This window comes from Emydura macquarii, unplaced genomic scaffold, assembly GCF_026122565.2.
Source record: "Emydura macquarii macquarii isolate MOO-44397 ecotype Brisbane River unplaced genomic scaffold, CSIRO-AGI_Emac_v2 contig_450, whole genome shotgun sequence".
NCBI lineage: Eukaryota > Metazoa > Chordata > Testudines > Chelidae > Emydura > Emydura macquarii.
Genome location: NW_027130587.1, coordinates 15,805,062 through 15,829,012, shown reverse-complemented (window position 1 = coordinate 15,829,012; position 23,951 = coordinate 15,805,062). Strand labels below are relative to the sequence as shown.

General features: G+C 37.4%; 1 protein-coding gene across 8 annotated transcripts in view; it reads right to left on the bottom strand.

The window, feature by feature from the left end:
• Positions 1-23,951, bottom strand: part of BCAS3 (BCAS3 microtubule associated cell migration factor) — a 451,757-nt gene that overhangs the window by 334,092 nt on the left and 93,714 nt on the right. For all 8 annotated transcript variants that reach the window (XM_067538144.1, XM_067538140.1, XM_067538137.1 and 5 more), the window contains 2 exons: positions 16,994-17,164; positions 6,088-6,181 (listed from right to left, as the gene is read on the bottom strand). In XM_067538144.1, coding sequence (XP_067394245.1) covers positions 6,088-6,181; positions 16,994-17,164 — 265 coding nt within the window. The remainder of the gene's footprint in view (positions 1-6,087; positions 6,182-16,993; positions 17,165-23,951) is intronic.

Sequence of the window (23,951 nt, the reverse complement as noted above, 5' to 3'; positions counted from 1 at the left end):
ACCTTTTAGAGCTACCATTCTGCAAGCCCAACAGACATCACTGCTTCATTAGCCTTGTGAACTGAGCATCTCAGCAACCAGAAAAGCCAGAAAATTCATTTACTGCAAAAAAATCCCCCCAGCCCACACAGAACAAGGCTTTGATTCTGTGGAGAAGAAGGCAGCAACTTGAAAGAAGTGCCCATATGCCATAACGCTAGGTACCAACCTAATGTATGCCCTGAACTCAGATCTGTGTATTTTATATTGCACACAGCACCTGGGTCATGCACTTGGCAATGTAGAATTACTACTTACAACTTTTATTGAATTTATTCAAAACCAGATGTCTAAAAACACAATGTGAGCTCTTCTGAGCAGGGAACTTATCTTTATTTCTGTCTCAAAAGCATCCACCAACATGTTTGGCACTATATAAATAATAAGTAATATTTATGAAAGTAGTATCAGTTTTCTATATAAAATGGATATACAAAACACTCATACAAATTCCACCTAGAAAAAGTTAATAATTTTCAGTTAGCAAGAAAGCACAGAGCATAATGGCGAGGCATCTGAATATGAAACTTGGGATAAGTTTTACTAAACTCCCATCCAAAAACAGTAAAAGAATATTGTATAAGAAATGTGTTTACTGGCTATCACAAACGAATGCTGGCACCGACGGTGAAACTAAAGCCGACATCGCAAATGGCAAAGAAAACGTGTAAAATGGGCTTGAATTTTCTTCTTTTGTATTTTACAACACAATGTTCTTTCTAGGGAAAACAACTGTACTGACCAGTTCAATTCAGTTCAGTATTTGTGTATATCTGTCTTGATGCCTTTTATTGATTATTCCCAAAGATGAAATCACCATTACACAGATAGGAGATATCCATTCTTTTTTACTTTTACTGAGCTGCTTCCATACCTCAAAATTAATCTATTTATCTTAAAAATTTAAAGCAGAAAGGCGAGGACAGTAGACGGATGGTCCTGGCTTTTGGCAAATTCCAGCAGATCTAGGGGTCCTGTGGGTCAAGCCCCAGGGAATAACAGTTTCCAGTTGTAAGGCAGAAAAACCCACACAAAGAACTATGTGAAATTTATTTTTTTGTTAAATGAACACATAGCATTTTTCTGAATTAGGCAAGAAATTGTAAAGACACCGTACATTGTCAGAATATGCAATATTTGCTTCCATGATTTTCTTCAAACCCTATTGGTAAGGTGGTTTTCAAGCAAGATTTGTTGCCTGTTTTACAATAAAACATTTACAATACTAACTGCTCCAGCACCAGCCTGTTATTGCCAGGATGCTTCAGGGAGATGTGTATGGGATATTTCAGATTCTGCTAAAAATCTAAACTGCCCATTCAGCATATGCAGAAATCCTGTTTCAATTGTTTATTATTTTATTATCCAACCAATTATTTTCTTCAAACTTGGTCATGGATCTACTCCAAAATAAACACTAATTATATGCCCAGGTTTCCATTTCAAAGATCAACGGTTTTTGAGTTACCTGCATGAAGAAAACATGGCAATTTGTACAAATGGGAAAAGATCTATTTTTTCAGCCTCTCTTAATAAAATAAAATAAAAAAGCAGAATAGTTTTGCCTCAAACTTAAAATATATATATATATATCACACTGGCAAAGGCCAGTCAGCAGTAGCAGACAAGCTTATAGGACCTGATCCAAAGTCCAATGCACTCTATGGAGTCTGTCCACTGTTTTCAATAGACTTTGGATCAGGCCCATAATGAGATTTAACATGACTATGGAGCTAAAGATGCAGTAAGGTTTTTTTTTCCTTTTTAAATAAAAACCAGAAAGCTCCTAAGCCAAATATGACCATAGCATTAATCCACTGACATCAATAGTTCCTTTTCCCCTCCTTTTTGTAGGGCTTTTTGTAATCTTTGTCTTATAGATTTTCCTTATTATCCTTAGATTTTCAGAAAATCTTTGACAAGGTCCTTCTCCAAATGCTTATTCTTTAAACAAAGTAAGCAGTCATGGGATAAGAAGAAAGGTCCTTTCCTGGATCAGTAACTGGTCAAAAGATAGGAAACCAAGGGTAGGAATAAATGGTCAGTTTTCAGAATGGAGAGAAGTAAATAGTGGAATCCCACAGAGGTCTGTACAGGGACCAGTACTGTTCAAAATATTCATAAATGATCTGGTAAAAGGGGTAAACTGAGGTGGCAAAATTTACAGATGATACAAAACTACTCAAGATAGTTAAGTCCAAAGCAGACTAGGAAGAGTTACAAAGGGATCTCACAAAACTGGGTGACTGGGCAACAAAACGGCAGACAAAATTCAATGTTGATAAATGCAAAGTAATGCACATTGGAAAACATAATCCCAACTATACATACAAAATGATGGGGTCTAAGTCAGCAGTTACCACTCAAGAAAGAGTCACTGTGGATAATTCTCTGAAAAGATCCACTCAATGTGCAGCAGTAGTCAAAAAGCTAACAATGTTGGGAATCACTAGGAAAGAGATAGATAAGACAGAAAATATCATATTGCCTCTTCATAAATCCATGGTACACCCACACCTTGAATACTGTGTGCAGATCTGGTCACCCTACCTCAAGAAAGGTCTATTGGAATTGGACAAGGTACAGAAGAGGGCAACTAAAATGATTAGGGGTATGGAAAAACTTCCATAGGAGGAGATATTAATAAGACTGGGACTTTTCAGCTTGGAAAAAGAGACGACTGGAGGCGAAGGAGGGAATATGATAGAGGTCTATAAAATCATGACTGGTGAGGAGAAAGCAAATAAGGAAGTGTTATATACTCCTTCGGGGTCACAAATGAAATTAGTAGGCAGCAGGTTTAAAACAAACAAAAGGAAATATTTCTTCACACAGTGCACAGTCAACCTGTGGCACTCCTTGCCAGAGGATTTTGTGAAGGCCAAGACTATAACAGGGTTCAAAAAAGAACTAGATAAGTTCATGGAGGATAGGTCCATCAATGGCTATTAGCCAAGACAGGCAGGGATGGCTGTTTGCCAGAGGCTGGGAATGGCCGATGGGTTGATCACTTGACGATTACCTGTTCTATTCATTCCCTCTGAAGCAGCAGGCGTCAGCCACTGTTGGAAAACAGGATACTGGGCTAGATGGACCAATGGTCTGACCCACTATGGCCATTCTTATGTTCTTATGTATAGTGAAGCCAAATTTATGCTATCCCCTTCTAATAGCTAGTTTTACAGTGTGACATCTCTAAGTGTTGTAGTGTTGTCCTATCACCTTTGATTAAATCACCACAAACTAGGCCCCCGTTCAGTACAAAGCAGTGCATTAGAAATATCTGAAGTGGATATCTTTGTCATATCACAAATACATTCTATTGACAATTTGGTTTATTTAATAATTAATTGCTGAAGGGGGCTATCTATGTTGCTTTATTCAATCAGATTTTGTTGCACAGAAACTGTATTAATGTAACTTATCGATCTTTTTGTATGTTTTGACTTTTGGTGCATTTATGATTCTATGATTCTATTACAAATTTATCTATCAGGTCCTCAAAAGAGCTGCATAATAATTCTGTACCTGTGATTCACAATGCTTAAATTACTTTTGAAAATTGAATACTTGTGAAGTACATTTTCATGAGTATGTTGGTACAAAGATAGCAACTTAGATTCATTGTATCTGATTAGCCACAAATCTCAATGTAAAAAGGTTTAGTGTCTATTAATTCCATTGGTTAATGAAAGTTAGCCATTAGATATTGGTATGACATCTCAGAGTGTAACATCATGAGTAAATAGTGCCTAATAGTTACATAATAGCCAGTAGAAGAACCTGGTAGCAAAAGCCAGTTCTTGCTTTCATTATGCTTTGTAAACATACCAGACTGAATGGCAACATGACATTTATGTAATGGGTTAAAACGATGTCACTTGTAACGCTGACATCAAATATAATCCTCTCTGGATATTAAATAAAGAATCCAGCTTACAGGTTTTAAGTGGTGATTTCACTATGCATGGAGCTGAAGTAAAAGTTTTCAACCTTTTCAGAATTTCAATGGAAAAAACACAGGCCGCGCAGCATGATTTAACACCTTGCTGTGGGTCATTCATTTCCACAAGAGTTTCATGACACAAAGCAAACAGCCAACAATCTGCCACCGCAACCTTTTTGTGAGTGGGTCTTTGTCCGGCTTGTACATTCTTTGGCAGCCGAAGAAACCAGAAGCAGAAACCAGTGGCAAATATGGTTCAACTTGGATTAAAAAAAAAAAAAAAAAAAAGAGGAAGGAATCTGTGACTATCTTGGAACCCATCAGGGGTGGGAGGATGGAAGCCAAGGATTTTACTGGCATCTCTTTGTGGTGGATGTCCAGTGCAGGTATTCTGTGTGGAAGGGATACGATTATCAGATAAAATGGATTGGAAAAGGTTCTGAAGGAAAACATCCCTTATGGAACCTGAGTAAGAGTGGGGGTGGCAGTGCAGCTCCTAAATCTTGTCAGTAGGGAGCCAGCACTCCTCCTTTTCCTATCCCCTGTAAGAGAGCTGAGGTTTGGAGCTTCTACATCTGGATCAGCAGGGAGCTGACCCTTTCTTCCCTCCACTGTATGATCTGTTGCCAGGTACTCCAAGACATTATAAATGTGTAAAGTCGCAGCCTAATTAAACCACAGCCTCCTGTCTTTCTTGGGTGCGGACAGAAAACAATTGTGTTTAGAAAATGGCATTTCCCTCACAAAGCATCTTGTTCAACTGTTGGATCCATGGAAATAGGCTGCTGTATCATAGACAAAAGATGACTATTTCAATGCATGATCGAAGAGAAAAAAGCTGAGACATTCTGGTATATATGCAAATACATATCTCACAAAACCTGCTACTGCATAAATATTTTCTGTTTTTTCTAATTTACACCATTTCCCTTTTTAAAAGGTATTTAATTAATGTTTATATAAATAACTATTTATTTCAATTTGTCAGCACTACCTATAATCTAGGTATTATTTTTTGTACCAAACACCCAAGACTGAGAACAGTACAGAAATATCTCCATTTTAGAATTTACAGAGTACACTCTCACCTTAATGCACAGTTATATGATTAAATTCCTAACTATGAGATTAGAATACAGCTTTTTATGTCAAAAGCACTAATAGTAAGGATGCTTTGAACTGCACACTACTATTAAAGAGTTCTGACATAACAGATGGGATGTCAAAATCAGTCTGACTGGTCACCACAAGTGAAGATATACATGACATACATTCACTTTTAGTTCTTTGAAATGTGACTTCATCCCCAAGATCTTCAGGGCATTTACTACATTTTAGAACTCATTAATTTAGGCAAGCGGAAGCTGTTGATTCTCTGGCCCTTTTACTGACCACTGTGCAGTCAATCAAAAAGTTATTTCTCTGTTTTAAGAAGACTAAAAAACATATTACTTTTCCACTGGACAAGATTCACACACAGGATGCATCTCACTTGCCCACAAACATTCTTCGTCTGCAAAGAGGAAGTAGGGGAAAAGGTGCTGTCTGAGGTTTTTAAAATATTTTCAATCACGGCTCATAGCACTCAAAAGAAAGGGAAGACCAGAACTTTAAGTTACATATCAACAGAACATCTATCATCACTATACGTTACCTTAAAGACATTCATTTAATTGAAATTACCCATTTCATCCTCAAATCTAGGAAGAAACAACATTTTAGGAAAGTTATGGTCCCTAACTTCTGATAGGAAAATGTATTAGGAAACCTAATAAATTAACTTCCTTTAGTATTTCAGCTATATCTATTACTACAGATATTAGTCACATTGTCCCTTCATGCATTCTAGCTGTTTGAGGCTGAAAGTGCCAGAAAAGACAAATTAACTGCAGTTTCTGTCAACTGATATTCAACACTCAACTAAATGAGTTCAGATGCCAATGTTTACTAAGTCATCATGTGCATTTACCACACTGGACTACTAAAAGACTGCAGCGATTTTTAATTCACTGAAAGAAACATAATACACATGAAACACTTTTTTTTTTTTTTACTCTTCACATACAAGATGATTCAAAATTAACAATGGCGAAAGAACTTACCACTGGGGTTAAAAGCCATGCAGCAAATAGGCTTTTCATGTGCAGGGAAATGGGCCACAATACCGTTGCTATCAGAATCCTCGCTAACAAGCACCTGCATAATATTAATGGAGACAAAGGAAGGTTAGGTGTTTCTGTATGGTACAATTTTTATGCAGTCAAAGTTGCAAAGTCATTCAACACCCACACATTTCTGCATTTCTCTGCAGAATTTTGAAGACTGTGTAAATGACTGCCTGAAGAGTAGAAAGCCTCCTGGCTTCTTCATAAGCAGTGAAAATTCATGTTCTGCTGCATGAAGTGTTGGTGGCTGCAGAGCAGGCTTATGCAGGACTCTAGGCTCAACATCCAGATTGCTCAGGTTGAGGCAAGGATTGTGGCCAGTGGGTCTATGATTATGAGGATCCAGTGGCTGCAGCTTCCTACTTCAGAATAGAATCTCTTGTTCCATCCACGAGACTCAAGCAGCAGCCGTAGAGTAGCTGTGGAATTACCTCACACTTCCCTTCAGGTTAGTAGATGGATTTTCTCGTGCACAAAACCTGTTTGTTTGGGCTAGTCCAAGAGGCATTGATGAGGCATGATTTCAGCCAAAAAGCATATATAATTCCTTAAGTGTAAACCACAAGTCATTTTTCTAGCAAGACAATACAAAAAATGGCACAGAAAAAGAGGCTTCAAAGGGAGATTTTGGAATCCCCATCATTAGAGGTTTTTAAGAACAGGTTAGACCAACACCTATCAAGAACTGCTCTGCCTTAGTGCAGGGGGCTGGACCAGATGACCTCTTGATGTCACTTCCAGCCTTACATTTCTATGATCCTAAGTAACCTGATTGTCTCCATCTTGAAATTTCCCCCTGATGGATTTTAAATAGTAGTACTGGGGGGGGGGAAAAAAACAAACAAAAAAAAAAAACCACAACAAAAAGCCCCAGGACTACTTAGCTTAAAGGTACTCTGGAGGTTTTAGATTATAACCCTGTTAAAATCAAGCATCCACCTTGCCATCAACATTAGTCAACTGCCTTTAAACAAGTACTTTGAGAGAACACCAGGTGCTACACATTCAATCTCCTGAATGGAGATATGCTTATGTGTTGGCATGAACTATGTGTGGAATCATATCTTTGGTTACAGTTGCCTTTAGCCTACCAAACACAATACTCAAAGCCTGGATTGTGATAGAGAGAACTTGTAATCTAATTATTATGTTGCAACATAACAGATTCAAGGACCAAATTCTGCCTCAGATAAAAGTGGCACAAATGTCTGAGGCTGGAAATGTCCCACCAAAAGTTTATCAAGATCTGACTACATGCAAGTGTCAGAAAATGACACTAAAATACTGCATGAATTCATTATCAGACACAAGAATAACTGGAAAGATGCTTAATTTTTCAGTTAAAATGATGATCATGTTAAAGATGGAAAACTCAAAACAAAGCAAAATAATCCCAGAACATTATTAATTAAAAAGATTGCACAATTTAGTAACAATGTAACACATATTAAATGAATGGCACCTACAGTAAATAAGCAAGGTTCCAGTTTTTTTAATAAAGTAGTGTAAAATTACCTCTTCCAAGTTTTTAGTAATTTGTCTGTTGTGTGCCAAAGTACTTTTGAGGGCATTTGAAACTTCCTTTTCTTAACAGTCATTGGATAATTTGAAAACATTTATTTCTATGCTTCAAAAGAGAAATCATCTTTAAATGTTTAAAAAGTCACGTAATAGAGATGAGGAGGCCTGTGCCTAACTTATTTTAAACGTTCAAACTACTTGGCACTGTCACATACAGACAATTATGGTTTTGCTTTCTGTTGTCAGCATTCCGTACTGATTCCAGAACCACTAACTAAAGGGTCTGGAGATCTTCCTAAGAGCATTTCAAAGAAACAGTGTTCCTTTTCTCAGCCTATATAAGCGGCACAGACTAACTCCTATACATCATTTTTTCACAGCTTCCACTTTTATGTAACTTTTATGTAGTCTTACCCTAGGCCTTCTCATCATAATTAAAGATAGCAGACGCACCATAAGATAGTATTACACATGAAACAGGAGATTTTTAAATCCAGTCATGTTACACCAAGTTTTTGTTAACCTGAAATTTGTAGATATCAGTATTCATCTAAACCACAGTTAAAACAAGTTAATATATATTATCTAATTTGTTGCATGTGCAAATTTTTATACAGACAGCAAACATGATTAATTCAGTGTGGGTTTCTTTCAAAGCAACTAAAGTTGCACCAAGATGATTATCTCTACAACAAAAATCTCTGTACAATGGACAAAGAACAGTCTGGCTGTTAAGAAAACACTTTTAGTCTGAAATGACAAATAGGGATTCCACAATATCATTAGGTATTGTGAAACACTTTAGACATTCGAATTTGAGTACAGGATAAAGCCAAAAATGTATCATTCATAGGTTAAGCAAATGGAGTCCAAATTTAAAAACGGCTTTTCAGCTATTTCTTAAAATGCTCTTCTTGGAAGGGCATAATTTGTGAATGATTTAAAATCAGTTTTCTAATAATTTCCAGTTTTTCATACGAAGATGATTTACAAACATAACAAATGAACTACCTTTTAATCTTTTCACTTGCATTTATTATTCCCTGGTTTGTGATTTTTTTAAAGGAATAAGAACAGAGTGATTTCTATTGTCTACTTTGCACATTCAGAAACACACAACTGGCCTTGAAGACTGTGCAAACCCCAAAATGCAAGGGAGTCTGACTCTTTTGGAAAGCTGTCTTGTTCAAATGGAAATGTCAGTGTTAACTAAACAGAGAGTAAGAACACACATCTTTGTGACTCAAAAATACAGACATGAATAGGAGGTGGAGAGCCTGTGCCTGACTTCTTTTAAATGTTCTAATACTCCTCACACCACACCACTGGAGCCACAAAGAAAATGGGATTAGCGACCTCACATACCTGCCAATGTGGGGAAATATGAAGTTAAAGACACGTAGCTCATGTTTTTAAAGTCAACATAAAAAAGAAATTACACTGGAATGCAGAAGGGAGGTTAGTTGGGGCCTGCAATGGACAGTGCTTTGTCACGTCTAGAGGTACAGGGCTGCAGCGACGCAGCTGCACTGATGCTGCTGCAGCGAGTCTAATGAAGACGCTCTATGCCGATGTCAGCAAAATAAAACCACCATAGGGCTATCCACATCGGCACTTATGTCAGTGTAATTTATGTCACTCAGAGGGGTGGTTTATTCACACCTCTGAGCAACGTAAGTTATGCTGACATAAGATGTAGTATATACAGAGCCTTATTTGTATTTAAAATCTTCTGGCTGTTCCTAAAACTTTTACTGTTTTTCCCCTTCTTGCATGGCGGATTGGTCAGTTGCTGTGGTATGCTAGGGAGAGGCCTTTTTCACATCTCTATTTGTCTCTACCATCTCTACACAGCAAAAGAAGGAAGAGGCACAGAGTTCTTTCTCCCTGGCTGACCTGATGATCAGTCTTGTCAGCCAGAGAAGAGCTCAGCAATAAACTCTAGGCTCTGTGGTCCTTTCAAAGCTCTCCCAAAAGGCAAAATATGAAGGCCTAGTTTGTATGCAGATTTTGTACCTGTGTAACTTTTTCAGTTAGATGCAATTTTTTACTGATGTAGTTATACCAGTACAGTACCTAGTGTGAGCACAATTATACTGGTATAAAGGTGTCTTATTCTGTTATACTGGTATAGTTAAAGAAGTACAATTTTAATTTACAGAACAAGACTGAAGGCTGCAGCACTGAAGTAATGAAGAAGGTATCCAGACCACAGGGGATTCTTCCAGATAGACTTCACAGAAGATGGGATGGGAACACTTCATGCTGAAGTGAAAGAAGTTTTCTGCAAGGGACTGGAGGGGGTGGAGTGGGTTAAGGATTATCCATGGGTTATTGGGAGGCATGTTAAATCAACACTGATGCTATAAAGTCGGTTCCTTTCCACCAGTTTATACTGAAAAAAGGGTGGAAGTGGGAATACTTTCTTGGGAAAGAATGGCACAAATTGCCTAATGATGTGTTCAGGTGCTGCCAAAGAGTGGGGAAATCCACAGAAATTCTTTGGGATATCCCCCATTATATTTTCATGCTGCAACTCTTTCAATCTCCATGGCAGTGGCCTCTAAACACTTTACTTTTGGTGCTAGGATTATAAGACCATTATAAAGTCACTCATAGTAATATGTTCATAAATCCAGCCACTGTCCTCACAAATGCATCAGTATCACAAGCTTACTCACATATCTTCCTTATAGATTTCCCTGTCATCAGAAATTAAGAATTCCACAAAAATAACATTAGGCCTCTTCTGTCAAGACCCCAAAAATCACCTCTCATCTGATTTGAGATGCCCAACCAGCATCTCAATAAGATAGCTGCAATATGATTTTCAAAGGAAGCAGCTCTACCCAGATCTTAATTGAACATGATGAGTCAATGCCGTAGCTCTCTCAAGCTGACTACATTGAAGTTCAACAGAACACGAATTGATACAAGTAGTCTTTATCGTCTTCAAACAGAGAAACAGACAGAACACCTATGGGATCATTACACTTGCTATTAGAATACAGTGTTTGCTGGAGGACAAGAGATAGATTAGGAATAAAAGGCTTTATCTGAAACTGTGTTTTACTTCATGTTTAGTATATTCCATGTTGTTGAACAGAAGTCATTGGCAATTACGACTTCAATTATTTTCATCTTTAAAGGCGAATTACATGACTTACCCCAGTGGAGCCATGCTTTTAAATAAAATATGAAAGTAAGACAAATAAAAAATGGACATAAATTGAATCAAGTTGGTCTTATTCTTAATAAAGTTAAGAAAGAATGATCCCATCACCATAAAAAAACAAACTAATCAATTTAGTAATAGAAATATGAAGAATAAAATATTCTATAATTATTGCATATACAAAAATATCTTTAATAAAGTCTCAGTGGATTTAAATAACTAAAGTCAGTGCATCATCAGCTTCAGGTCCTAAAATGTACGTGCAGCAAAAAAAAAAAACAACGCCCCCCCCCCAAAAAAAACATTATAGCTAAGGTCAAACATCAGTAGAAAAGGGCTAAAAGTGATAAATCTGTGGCATTAACTACTGCACTCCTTTTAATAGAATCCAGCATAAACTCAAAACAGCCTTGCGCTCAGCCTGAACCATTTATCTGAGACAAAAATGTCTTCTTGACAAAAAACAGATCCCCTTTAATAAAAGTAAGGCAGACAGTATTATGCTCTGAGGGAATCCTGTTGCTATATTTTATTTTTATTTATATTTTATATATATAAATAAATAAATTTTGGTATATAATGTACATTAGAATATCGAATTAACTTCTGTGAAAATTGTACTTTGTTGTAAGTAAAAGTACTGGCATTAATAACCAATGGAATTACGTATGCAGTTAAAGTTTTACTGTTGAATACCCTTTATTCTTTAAACCATTTGTTTTGTTTTATGATGAAGTTTCTCTATAATTCTTGCTACTTGATAAGCATCTTTATTTGGTTCAATTGTTATCAACTCCTTACCAAATGGAAATGAACTTATTGAACTGCAGCCTGCTGCATTTTTTTCTTCAGAATTCCTCTTTAATGCAATAAAAAGTTAATAGGGAACAGGAAAAAACCACCAATCACATTTTAAAACATAAAAAGACCAACATATTATCTACCTTATAATTTTTCAAAGTTAACATTAAAAAATTTTCCTCAAATATTTTCATGCGTTTTGAATGATCAATGAGTAACACAATGATATATCATTAATCACATCACTCTATCAGAAACATTAAGAATCAACTAAATGTTAGATGTTTAACAGATTTATATTCAGTCACAAAACTGCAGGCTTTTGAGAAAGGTCATTATTGAAAGCTAAATGTGGGTGGCCTAGTTGATGAATTAATTAAGAATAAAGAATCAAAGGTCAAAAGAAAATAATTTTTCTATAAAACTCAAACCACTAAAGGTTTATGTATTTAATTCCAATTAGAGAGGAAAAAAAGAGGACATCTGTATAGGTTCATTTTTATCCATTTAAACTAATTAACAGATCCAAATAAATAGCCACTGCAGTTAACTGAAAAGTTTAGTAACACTTCATTAAAAGGAAGTTTAAACAAGCACACGAACCTTGGTAACATATTTTGGTTGACCACAAAGTTATTTGGGTTTCTTGATAATTATTTTTATTCAGTTTTCAAATATAATCCAAATAATCCAATAATTCAACATTTCTACACTTTTCTTTTAATGACACACTACAGCTCAAACTTTCTCAAAGTACCACTGTCTTTAAAAGAAGGAACTATCATGTAAACAACTGCCACATGTGAGATTTCACTAATATGTCTACATTAATAAGATTTACTAAAATTATTTTCCCTAGAGATTTAATGCATTAAATTTCTGTGTGGTTAAATTCAAAGATCTCTTTGCTGTGCATATTTCTGTATAAAGCTAATAATATTTCAAATTATGAAATATTATGCTATCATATCTCATAGAATGAACTGAGGGCTATCTTACTACATTCATTACACTGACTGCCTATAAAAGGGTGAACTGAACTTAAAGAGAGAGAAAAATTTTAGTTTAAAATTCTAACACTTCTGGCCTAACTATGTTCAATACATTCTCCTTAACTCAGTTTCTGGCAGGCAAATCTGCACACATACACACAATTTAGGGTTTTCACTGTCATGTCCAAAGTCAACAATCCCATTTTCTGATATTGTAGGCCTCATGGTATGGAACGAGCTCCCCACTGAAATCTATTTAATTTAATCATTTACCTACTTCTTTCCCTTTCCAAAGTGTTTGCAGGAGAACCACTGTTGGTCCTATATTTATTACCTTCCTTTTCCTATGCTTTTTGTCCCATTTTTCAAACTGGACCCCTCATTTGTTTTCACATATCTGTATCTTAAAGAGGTCATTCACTATTTTTATTATACTGTTCTATAATTGTTTTCATTCCATTATATAATACAATATCCCAAGTTCTTTGTCAGAGGTGGAGTTAGTGCTATGTGGATAAAGAGAGAGATTTTCAAATTCACAAAGGGCACTTAGGTGCCCATTTGAAAGTCGGGCACCCAACTTCCCTCTGTGTCTCTGAAATTCATCCCCAGAGCTATTATTATTTCTGACTATCCTTTAAGATCCACAAACAAATAAAACCACCACACAATGCACAGATCCCTGGATGAAAGGCTTTGCTACAGTATCTGGAAAGGGGCTAACTCAATCCAGAACACAAATTTATCTAGCATCATGAATTCCCTGTAGTTTCCCAAGCGATTTAAAAAGACCCAAGCTGCCACTGAGCACATCCATCCCAATTCAATAGAGATGTAACAGACCAAACCACAAATATTCATCCTTCCCTTTCCACCTGGGAGGAATCAGGGATGCTACCCAGTGGTACCTCATACCTATTTTGTCCTTTCATTCCTCCATCTGAGTCTATATCTGAACACTGTGTCCTATGACTGCCCACTTAATTACTGCCAGAAGCTGTGCCTTGAAAGCGGAGATAAAAATACACGAGGCTTTTGACCTGTAACTGTAGAACAATTACTCCATTGGAACATGGGTCTAACATTAGATCCTGTGAGAAACCCACATTAACCATCCAGCTTAACCACTTTCCACCCCACCGGGGGGAACTCAGCAGCAGTTTGAGAAGTTGGGCAGTTGTGAGGGTGGGGGTAAAACTATAGACAAGCCAATTTGCCATGACAGGATCAATTCCTTACACGCACTAAATATAATGAGCTAGGATCAACCCAGCTCAGAGAGTCATAAGCAGCAATTCAGCAAGGTGATCAACCATGTGCCTACCTTTAAGCATGCAATGTAGTTGTAGCCATGTTGGTCCCAGGATATGAGAGAGACAAGGTGGGTGAGGTAATATCTTTTATTGTACTAACTTCTTTTGGGGAGAGAGACAAACTTTCGAATCACACAGAGCTTTTTCAGGTCTCTCTCACCAACAGAGGGGGGTGGTCCAATAAAAGATATTACCTCATTCACCTAGTCTCTCTAATACCTTTAAGCATGTAAGCACTCCTATGTACTTCAGTGAAACTACTCACACGTTTAAAACCAGGCATGTGCTTAAGTGCCTCCCTGAACTGAAGCCCAAATCAATTATGCTATGAAAACTATTTATGTCTGTCCAGCTAGTGCAAATGGATCCTACATCATCTAAGCAGTAACCTGTCACCTCCTGTGGATCTACCTGGGCCCATCAGCGTGAGAGAGCAGGAGCACTCCCTGTCTCCTACCAACTGACTCTTATTACCCTTCCTCTGCAGTGGAACTAGTCAATTCATGCAGCCAGCAGAATTTGAATCTGCCATGTTCAAGCCAGGATCTGTGCACAACATTTGCTAATTCAATTCAGTGATGAAGGAAACAGAGTAGGGCAGGGGTGTCAAACATACGGCCCGCGGGCCACATTTGGCCCGCGAACCTTTTTTATGTGGCCCGCGACCCATTTTTATCCTGGCTGCCGAAAGTAAGTAGTGGTGTCACCGAATGTCTGCATTACCACTTTAAGAGATTTGTGGGGCCACAGCCCTGAAGCAGCAATCCGTTCCTCCGCAGAACTCTACTGCCGAAAAACTAAAGTCGTCCTCACTTTTTCAGCGGCGGGTATTGTCTTAAAGCAGCAATGTCAGTGGAGCCCACAGCGTAATGGCACCGCTGAAAATTGCTGATGCCGCGCCGCTGAAAATGGGTAGACTGCATGAAATTTTCGGCGGAGAGCATTGCATGGCCCTTTCGAAGTACAGGTTCTGTGATTTTGGCCCGTCACCTTGAGTGAGTTTGACACCCCTGGAGTAGGGGATAGCATCTGGCAATGCCCCAGGAAGGACAGCGATTGCAAATCATACACCTTCTACAGGAAGGTACCCTACAGAGGCAGTATTGTACAACAACAGACATTTTCTAGGCCACATAAAAAATTAAAAATATCTCCCAGGTTTTTGTTTATCAAGCTTCTTCACTGATAGACCTAGACTTTTCCCTAAAGTAATAAAAAGGCTTTTTGTGCCAAGAAAGCCGACAATGTAAAAGAAAGGTTATTTTCCCTTTATTAGAAACACCCATGCAGAAAATTCTGAGACCCAGCCTCCACAATGAAAATAAATTATGAAACCCGATAGTGTTTACATATCCCAGGTCTCACAAATATGAACACCAGAAAGTTATTTCTGGATTCAAGTGATCTAAGAATAGTGTCTGCCTCAGAGCTGTTACTTCAGGGGTTTAAAACAAAAAAAATTGTTTCACTAACAATAATGGCTTATTTATGATATTGCAGTGTTACTTGGGAAAGGCAACTGTTATTCTTACAACTACTTTTCCACAGTGTCCTTTAGGTTTGATTACTCCCTACTACTGGTAAGGTCAGAGGACAAGTTCATAAAAACCTCTAAATCAACAACAAGATTTAAAAACCTACGATAAATCATTTTATTTCTAAGCTTATGCAGAAGAGTCAATGCACAGAGAAGAACATCAGAAATAATGACTGCATTAAACAAGGCTTCATGAGAAATTGATGAAGTAGAATTTTTCTTTTTTTCAGGCATTATAAGAAAAGGCAACAGAAATTTTTCCAGGAAACAAAAATGAATCCCAGAAGGCCAGCAGCCTTATTTTACTAACAGAATCTTGTAAAATCAAATAAAATAGTGTGTTATTTTCTATTTTTTGCAGGTTTTGTTTTATTTTGTTTTTGAGAGAGAAGGGACTTCAATACCAAATGACTAATCCCCTGGCAACACGATATGGATTTGATTATCTTTAAATTAATTCTTGGAAACATTAAAGTATCAGGCAGTGTATAATAAACCTGGAAAGGAAAATATTTTATTTTACCATCAGTTAGGGTACACACATAACAGGGCTTTTTTTTTTTTTATTTTAAATATCTTACCAAGACAATAAAGTTGTACACAGTGCATCGCAAACATTCTTTGGGGCCTTTACGGGGCTGGGAGAAATAGGAATCATGAGGGTTTTTTTCTTGTTGTTTTTGTTTTTTGATTGAACAAATATCGACAAATACATTATGGAAAAACTCAATTTGCAGTACAGTCATAAATAATTACATCAGTTGGAATGTTGCATGAGTAAAGACTCCAGGATCAAACCCTTAAAAAAGAAATAATTAATTGAAAGGAATCAATAAGAAACCTATGACAACTTTATTTCATAAAAAAAAAAAATTAATTAAAACGTTAGTTTTAGTTTTAAATGGTTGATATATGGATTTTTCAACAGATAATCTTACATGGTACAATTGTATTCTATAATTTAACTACGCTGCCGGAAACACTAAATTAAATGGCAGACTTAAACTTATGTTTTGAAAAGTTAAGCAATTTCAAACTTTCTACCCAAGTTATCCATTTGCTTAGCTAACCATGGTCTCACAATTACTATTTCACACCATATCAAATAATTCACCATATTTCTAGCGCACAGTCAAAATTTCCTGCTACATTATGTATTAATAAATGTACTCAGACCATCCCCACATATAACTAGTCATCATAAATCAATGTCAATTTTGAGCAAGTGTTAGAGAGACAGAAAGTGACACTTCACACTTGATGTTGTCAAAATGTCATGTAAATGCGCATTACAAGCTATAGACATGCTGGCTTAAATTCAGTCCCGAATAGCACTTCCCATGCCATAACAATGTGCATCTGTACATTTTCTTGACCTGGTAAAAATCATGGCTATGTTTTTCATTTGGAAATGTAAAAGCTTATAATGCATTTTTAACTCTAAAGTCTTATGAAGCTTAAGGCACTTCTGATACTCTTTTTGTTTCTTTGCAAGTTGTATTACCTGCCCTTCTCCAACTGTCTCGGTATCAATAATAGTGATGATCCCAGGCACCAGAGGACTTCGACGAGTATTGCTATGAGCTAAAATCTCTTCTTCAGTTGCTCCTGAAGGCAATGTCCCTGTCAGCTGTGTAACTACTTTCCCAACCATTGTAAGTCCAGTCTTTATCGTCTATAAAAAGAAAGAGAACCAATAAATAAAGTTTTAGGGCTGTTTTTCAGATCTACACTGAAATTTCTCTCACAGCGCAATGAATGTGGTAACTAGATTGCTCATCACCACATACCAGAAACATACAATACAAATTAAATGGGTTTTTATAACTGACATACTAATTGTGTGTGAGATACTACATGTAATAATATTCTATTTAAAAGATTAGGCAACCTACTAGTAGAGTTTGATCTATCTGGAGAACTGGTTTTCTTTGGAAAATAAAATGTAATTTTATGTATTTTAGCCAGAGGCGTCAAAAAAACATCCATTAAAAAAAAAGAGTATTCACTGTAATGTTTCTTAGAATGTATGCTGATTTTTTTTTCTTGTTAAACTAACATTTTTATTTATTTGTTCCTGCAATACTGAGGAAAAGCCTCCACAGTTGAAAACATTACAGTACATTGATATCATAATAAAGGGGACAGGTGGCACAGCACCCACTGAGAGAACTGCAGCGTAAGTAAACAGATCACATTTCTATTGCCATACGCCCTTGCTCCTTCATGATCATGAACTACAGAAATATACGAGGCTGGTCCTTCATTTCATTTGATATGTCACCTCAGAGATTGTAAGAGGGATCAAATGTATGTCGTCGCCACAGTGAGAGGAATAAACGCATTACATGTTCACTGTGTAGAGAAATACTTACTCAGGACCAAATCATGCTTGACTTACTCATACATTAATAACCCTATTGAAGGCAATCGTACACAGGTGAGTAAGACAGGAAGGATGTGGCCTTTGATAGATATAACAGGGAGAGTCATTTATTTCTCAGGTATTCACCTTTTGGAGCTCTAATACTGTTTGAATATGAGAATCAAAAAAACAATAAAATTAAGGCTACATCTTCAAAGTGATGGGTAGGAAGACTTCCAGCAGAGCACACAAACCCCACTACCAATAATGGGACTTACTGTTCCTGTTTTCCAGGCAGTGCTTTCAAAATATATCCCCCTTTCACTGGGTTTTATACTTTACAGACTTTTTTTTTCTGAGGGTGGGGTGGAACAGGACAGATTGGGAGAAATGGGTTAAAAAAAGCTACAATTCTGAAATGTCTTTCCTTGGAGAAAAACTGCCTCTTATTTGCCCATAAAACACCATGTATAAATAAATATAGTAAGCGTTCAGAAAGGAATGACATTGTAACAAGCAACTTCTTAACTAAAATGACAAGCAAAGATGCCTGCTAAATTGAAAAGGAAAAAAAGATACAGATCACAGACTGAAACCAAGAATAAGCCACAAATCAATTGTAACTGCTTTGTTTAGTGCTAAAAACTCAAACTGCAGTGATTAGAAAACACATTAGTGTTCATCAATTAGCAGCCAAACGTTTGTTTTAATAATTCATAGGAAATGACTTACACAAAGTCTGTTAGTGTGTTGTCAGGAAAGCCTCTGAAGGTCCAACAGAATTAGGCGCCACATTGTATTGATGGCAATTTCTAGCCAGGAAGCCTGATTAACCTCTGAGATGCCTCAGTTGATATACTTACCCCATTAATGCTAATGGAGATGCTACCACTCAAAATTGAGCCATGCCTTTGTCAAAGGAATGCCTATTTAAAATCTTTAGAAATATATCCTCCTGCTTTTTGCTTTTTATCTTCTCTTTTCACACTCATAACAACGAACAAGAAAAAACAAACTTAAACAGCTAGTGTTTCATCCAGAAGATGAAAAGTAATATACAACAAAACAAATAATGGTATCTGAAGGGAAAAACCTAAAAGTTAATGCTACCACAATACTGTATTACAACACATAGGCCTTCTTCAGAAAAATCTGACCAATACTGATGTGACATACATTTGTAATTAAGAGCACGCACTAATGCACTGGTTCTTTAGGCAGGCGGAAAGTGTAAGCATTCCAGACTCAGTAAAATACATGGAAAGACTGTATGGCCAAGAACAGGTTAGAATGAACCTCTTAAGAAAGAAACTGCAATATTATACCTAGTTAGATTATATAGTGACAAGCACACTATTTAAGTATTTCTATAAAACAAAAGTAGCATGCTTATCTAACAAATTGAACGACTGTCATATGTTATACCAGATTGTGACTGTAAGACATCTGAAAAATAATAGGTGTACAAAGATTTTGCCCAGTCCATTAGTACATAAATATCAGTGCAAAACCATTACGGTACTTATTCCCTTGTGCTATGTGTGTATATTTGCAAAAACTTCCCTGGTAATCTTTAACCTTTCCCATGCCATATCAGCTGTCCTCCTTATCCATTAGTGCTAATGGCCTTGCTCTCACATAAGCTGTTAGTACTCATTAAGAAGTTATCAGGTAACAAGAGAAAACAGATGCAGTTTTTGCTAAATCACTTTACCACCTTGGGATTAAGAGACACCAAGAAAGAATCAACTAAAGCAGTTATTAGGTGACAAAAAAACTTGGTTTATAATTTGATGTTAGACATTAGGCAGACCATCAAAAGAGGTTTTAAAGTTAAATAAATTTCTGAGTTTATACTTTTCAGCTTCTTTCATTATTGACTGGAATTAGTAGTGAGTGAATACATGATGTTTTCCTAAAAATAAAATCCAATGCTTCATTCAATATATTTTTTGTAAACAAGTTGCACAACATTTACATTCAAAATTAAACGTTTTAGTGTAATTAGACTCTTTAAAAAAAACCTGGTACACCTTCATTCAACTATAAAGTCATTTTAATAAAAAAATAAATGTATGCCTTTGTCCACCGCTTAATCTAAAAAAGACCACACCTTTAATTAACTGAGAAAATTAAAATGCATCATCCAATGATTGTTGAGCTGTTTGGTTTTAACAAGGTCTTATGTCCTTTTAAAGTGATAAACAATGTATTGTTATTTCTCACAAAAGGAACAATAAATTGACATAAAATTTTAAATATTTCCAAATTAAGACTCTGGAAGGAGAAGCAGAAATATTTGAAAGAACAAAAGCTTCTACTGATACACAAATACCTTGGTAATCAATAATTAAATTGAAAATATGGTTTGAACAACATGATAGTTCCTTTGATTCAACCAATTTTAGATCCAATCCTGAACCAAACTTTTGATGAAGTTCTGAAATGAAATTCTTGCACTTCCCTTCTCCAGCCATGATGAGAGCCATATGTGCTGAAACAGCACAAAAATGGCCTCGCGAGATATAGAGAGGAGAATCTATTGGCTACCCTTTAAAAAGGGTATGGAAGGATTGCCTGCCATGCCACCCAAGACTGAATTAGGAGACAGAAGGCCTACCTGGACACCTCTTTAAGAGATTAGAGAGTGAGCTGGTCTGGCTGATCACCTTCTGAACACACAATTGTTAGCAAAAAACTGGGTCTCTCTCCAGGTAGATGGGAAGAAGCCAGACGAGGGGATGGGGATGGAAGAATGTGCCCCCTCCCCCCAACACACCCCAAGCATGGATACTGCAGATAAGCAACTTCACATCTGGATGCTTATCTAAACCAAATTCCTGGAAGTTCACCAATCACTAATACCACTCAGTAACAATGAGCTTGCCTTCAGCCCCATTTCACTGACTTTACTGGCAGCGAAGAGATCCTTGGGACCTGAAGCACACCATACAAAGCAATTTTCATCTTTGCGAACATTAATTAAAACCTCTAACTTCCCTGATACTCTATTAAATGATCAAGATTTTAAAATGTGATAAGTTTCTGTTTCCAGAACATTTACATTCAGTCAAGCTGCTGAAATTATCACTACTGTGATCTGCCTTAGAACACACACAGATAGTAAACAGAATCTTCAAACAAATGGGATGAAATTAAAATAAGGTCAGAGAGGCAAAACGACCCACAGAAAAGTTAGCAACAGCAAAAAAGGGTGTTTTTGTCAGATGCATCAAATGGGAATAGTGAAAACTTCTCTGTCTGTTCAAAACAAAATCCTCCTAAACATCTAAAATAAAGATGATCAAATAATAAAGCAATGATATAATGAGTTTCCCCAATACTGCCAGGATGAAAAGGGAGAGATTAACCCTTTGGCACCAGGAGTCAATGTCTCCTAATGTGATTGTAGTTTTGAACTTGGCATTAAATGTTAACAGGGGTAGCTCTGGCACTGCCAGATAAAGGGATTTAGGATAACTGTTGAATTTGTTGATTAAACAGGCTACTATCATATGATAAACTCATGGAAAGCACACTAGGGAGAAAAATAGTTGTTAGCTACTGAGGCATTTTGTAAGTTAACCCACCAAATATTATAGTATTAAATATTCTGCACAGCTACTGAGCATTTCCTCTGAGGATCCTCTGAGCTCCGAGTGGGAGCTCTCAGATGGGGTCCTATCACCATTATTCCTTACCAAATTTTATCTTCCTTCCCTGTGCAAAGACTCATCCATTTCCCCCAAAAAGAGATTGGAATCAAGACCCACAAAAGGATGAATTCCAAGGAGAGAAAACAAGAGCTTTTATGGGACTGCTCTGAATTCAAAAGGGATAGAGCAGGGAATAAAAAAGGACATCCACTTTAAAAGTAGCTAACACCTCCATTGATCAAAGGGATGAATCCTAAACCATTCCAAGCAGATAAGATATAATCACTGTGGAGGCCAGTAAATGAAGATTTACTTAAACAAGTCATAAGGTTGATGGTGAGGTAATGGGAAGGGCAAAGGGCAAAGATATTTGGAGTGTGTATTTGCCTATGAAGTAAGTCAATCTTTCAATTACCAGGAAATGGCATTTTGCTCATTGCTACATGAACACACAGATTAAATCAGTCAAAACAAAGTTTTCAGCTTTGTTCCATACTTTAGACTTGCTAACAGATGCAAACGTCACAAATCGGTTAACAAAAAGCACAAACATAATTAAGACACCAATCCTGCAAATGCTTACACATGTGCATGCCTTCACTCATTTAAGTAGTCGCATTGCCTTCACTGGGACAATTTACACGAGTGGAGTTCTGCAGGTATATAAATGTTTGCAAAACTGTGGCATAAATTTGTATCAGGTTTGTACTAATCAACTGGACCCTGATCAACTAACAATAAAATAGTCTCCTGACTTGCAAAATTTCAGGTTCAAAATATTTACACTGTCCATGGATATGGACAGTGAAACAATGAAACACAGAAATCATATGGTTAAACAAGGAGGCTACAATGTTATTAACAGCCAACTGGAATATATCACCCAACACTACCCCACGGGTTCGTTCCAGTGAACTGAACTGAAACCAATGGACCATGAGGTCTTACCTTGATAGTGAGTGTGAATGCCATGCACTCTCTATACAGAGTCAGGCCAGACAAGGAGCCCTGACTGGACTTCAGAGTCCCAACCTCCTCCCCTCTTCCTTGGCAGAGGTAAGACAGATGAGAAGAGCTACAAGTTGCACCAGACAATTTCGCACACCCGTCATTATGTCACGTGAATGCCCAGGACCAGTGTCCAAGCAGCCCGTTAGGTTTTAGGGTCTTCAGCTGGACCCTTTCTAGCCTACCACTTGCACTGGAACCCAGGACAGTTGCGACAATTGTAATTTAAACTCCCCAAAACCAAACCTCTTGGATGCCAAGTGGAATGTGAAACAAATCCATACAGCGGTTTGCCAGTTTCCCAATACAGGAAAGATGCACCTTCCAGACCCCAAAACTGGGCATCAGCATAGCCCCTGGCATTCTTTGAAATCCAGCATATTAGTGAAAAGGTTGGACAAACAGAGCAACTGAGCCCAAGATGCACAACATTTTTTTTTATCATCCCCCTCCCAAGTCCAGCAACAGACAAGCCAAAACCCAGCCTTGCACTGCTCAATGTCAGCTGGAATGGATGAGATGATCCCCAGAGCCTGGACCCAGATGCTGCATGTGATCTTGTCTCCCAATGCAGCATGAAGAAAGGAAGGGGGCAGAAGTGGGAAGCAGCAGCCCACATCTCCTGGAGGCAAAGGGGCAGGGGTAGAGCAGGGAGGATGATGAACACGGTCTCATATCCTCTCGCCCAAAATCTCCCTCCCTCCCCAGAAGACTGTCTCCACTGTTCCCAGTCCAAGCCACACTCCACCCTGGCTTGCAAGATGAGCATTTTACTACTCTAATTTATATCACAAATTGATGTCTCATTTAAATATATGTCCTTCCCATCCACGTGTATTGTATACAAGAGTCCCTGAGTCTTTCCCACCCCCATATATGCACAATTGGGGGCACAATTAACCAAGGATCCTAACAACTGAAGAGGGAATCATGGCATTTTGATGTAACTGAAGATTTCCATTCTTCCCTGAGGTACCAACCCAGAAGTTCTTCCCCAAGTACCCGTGAGTTAGTAGCATGCATCAATGCCTATTATCTAACAGCTTTCTATCTTTTCTCAGCTCTGACTCTTACCTTGCTGTTATATCGGGTCTAACGCATTTTTCTTTTCTGTGATCATACAAAGATTTTTTCCCTGCAAGTACCCATTTATGTGATGCATTATCATTATTTTCAAGTTTGTATGTATTGGGCTTGAGGCAGGAATTCCAAAGTGAAATTCTCTGGCCTGTACGATGCAGGAGGTCACACTAGATTAGGGGTGGGCAAATATTTTGGCCTGAGGGTCACATCTGGGTATAGAAATTGTATGGCAGGCCATTAATGCTCCTGGAGTGGCTCCAGTCAGGGCACCTGAACCCAGGTGATGGGAGAAGGGCGGAGGGGGGGGGGGGAGAGGAAGGGGGAGAGACAGGGCTGTTTTGGGGGAGCGA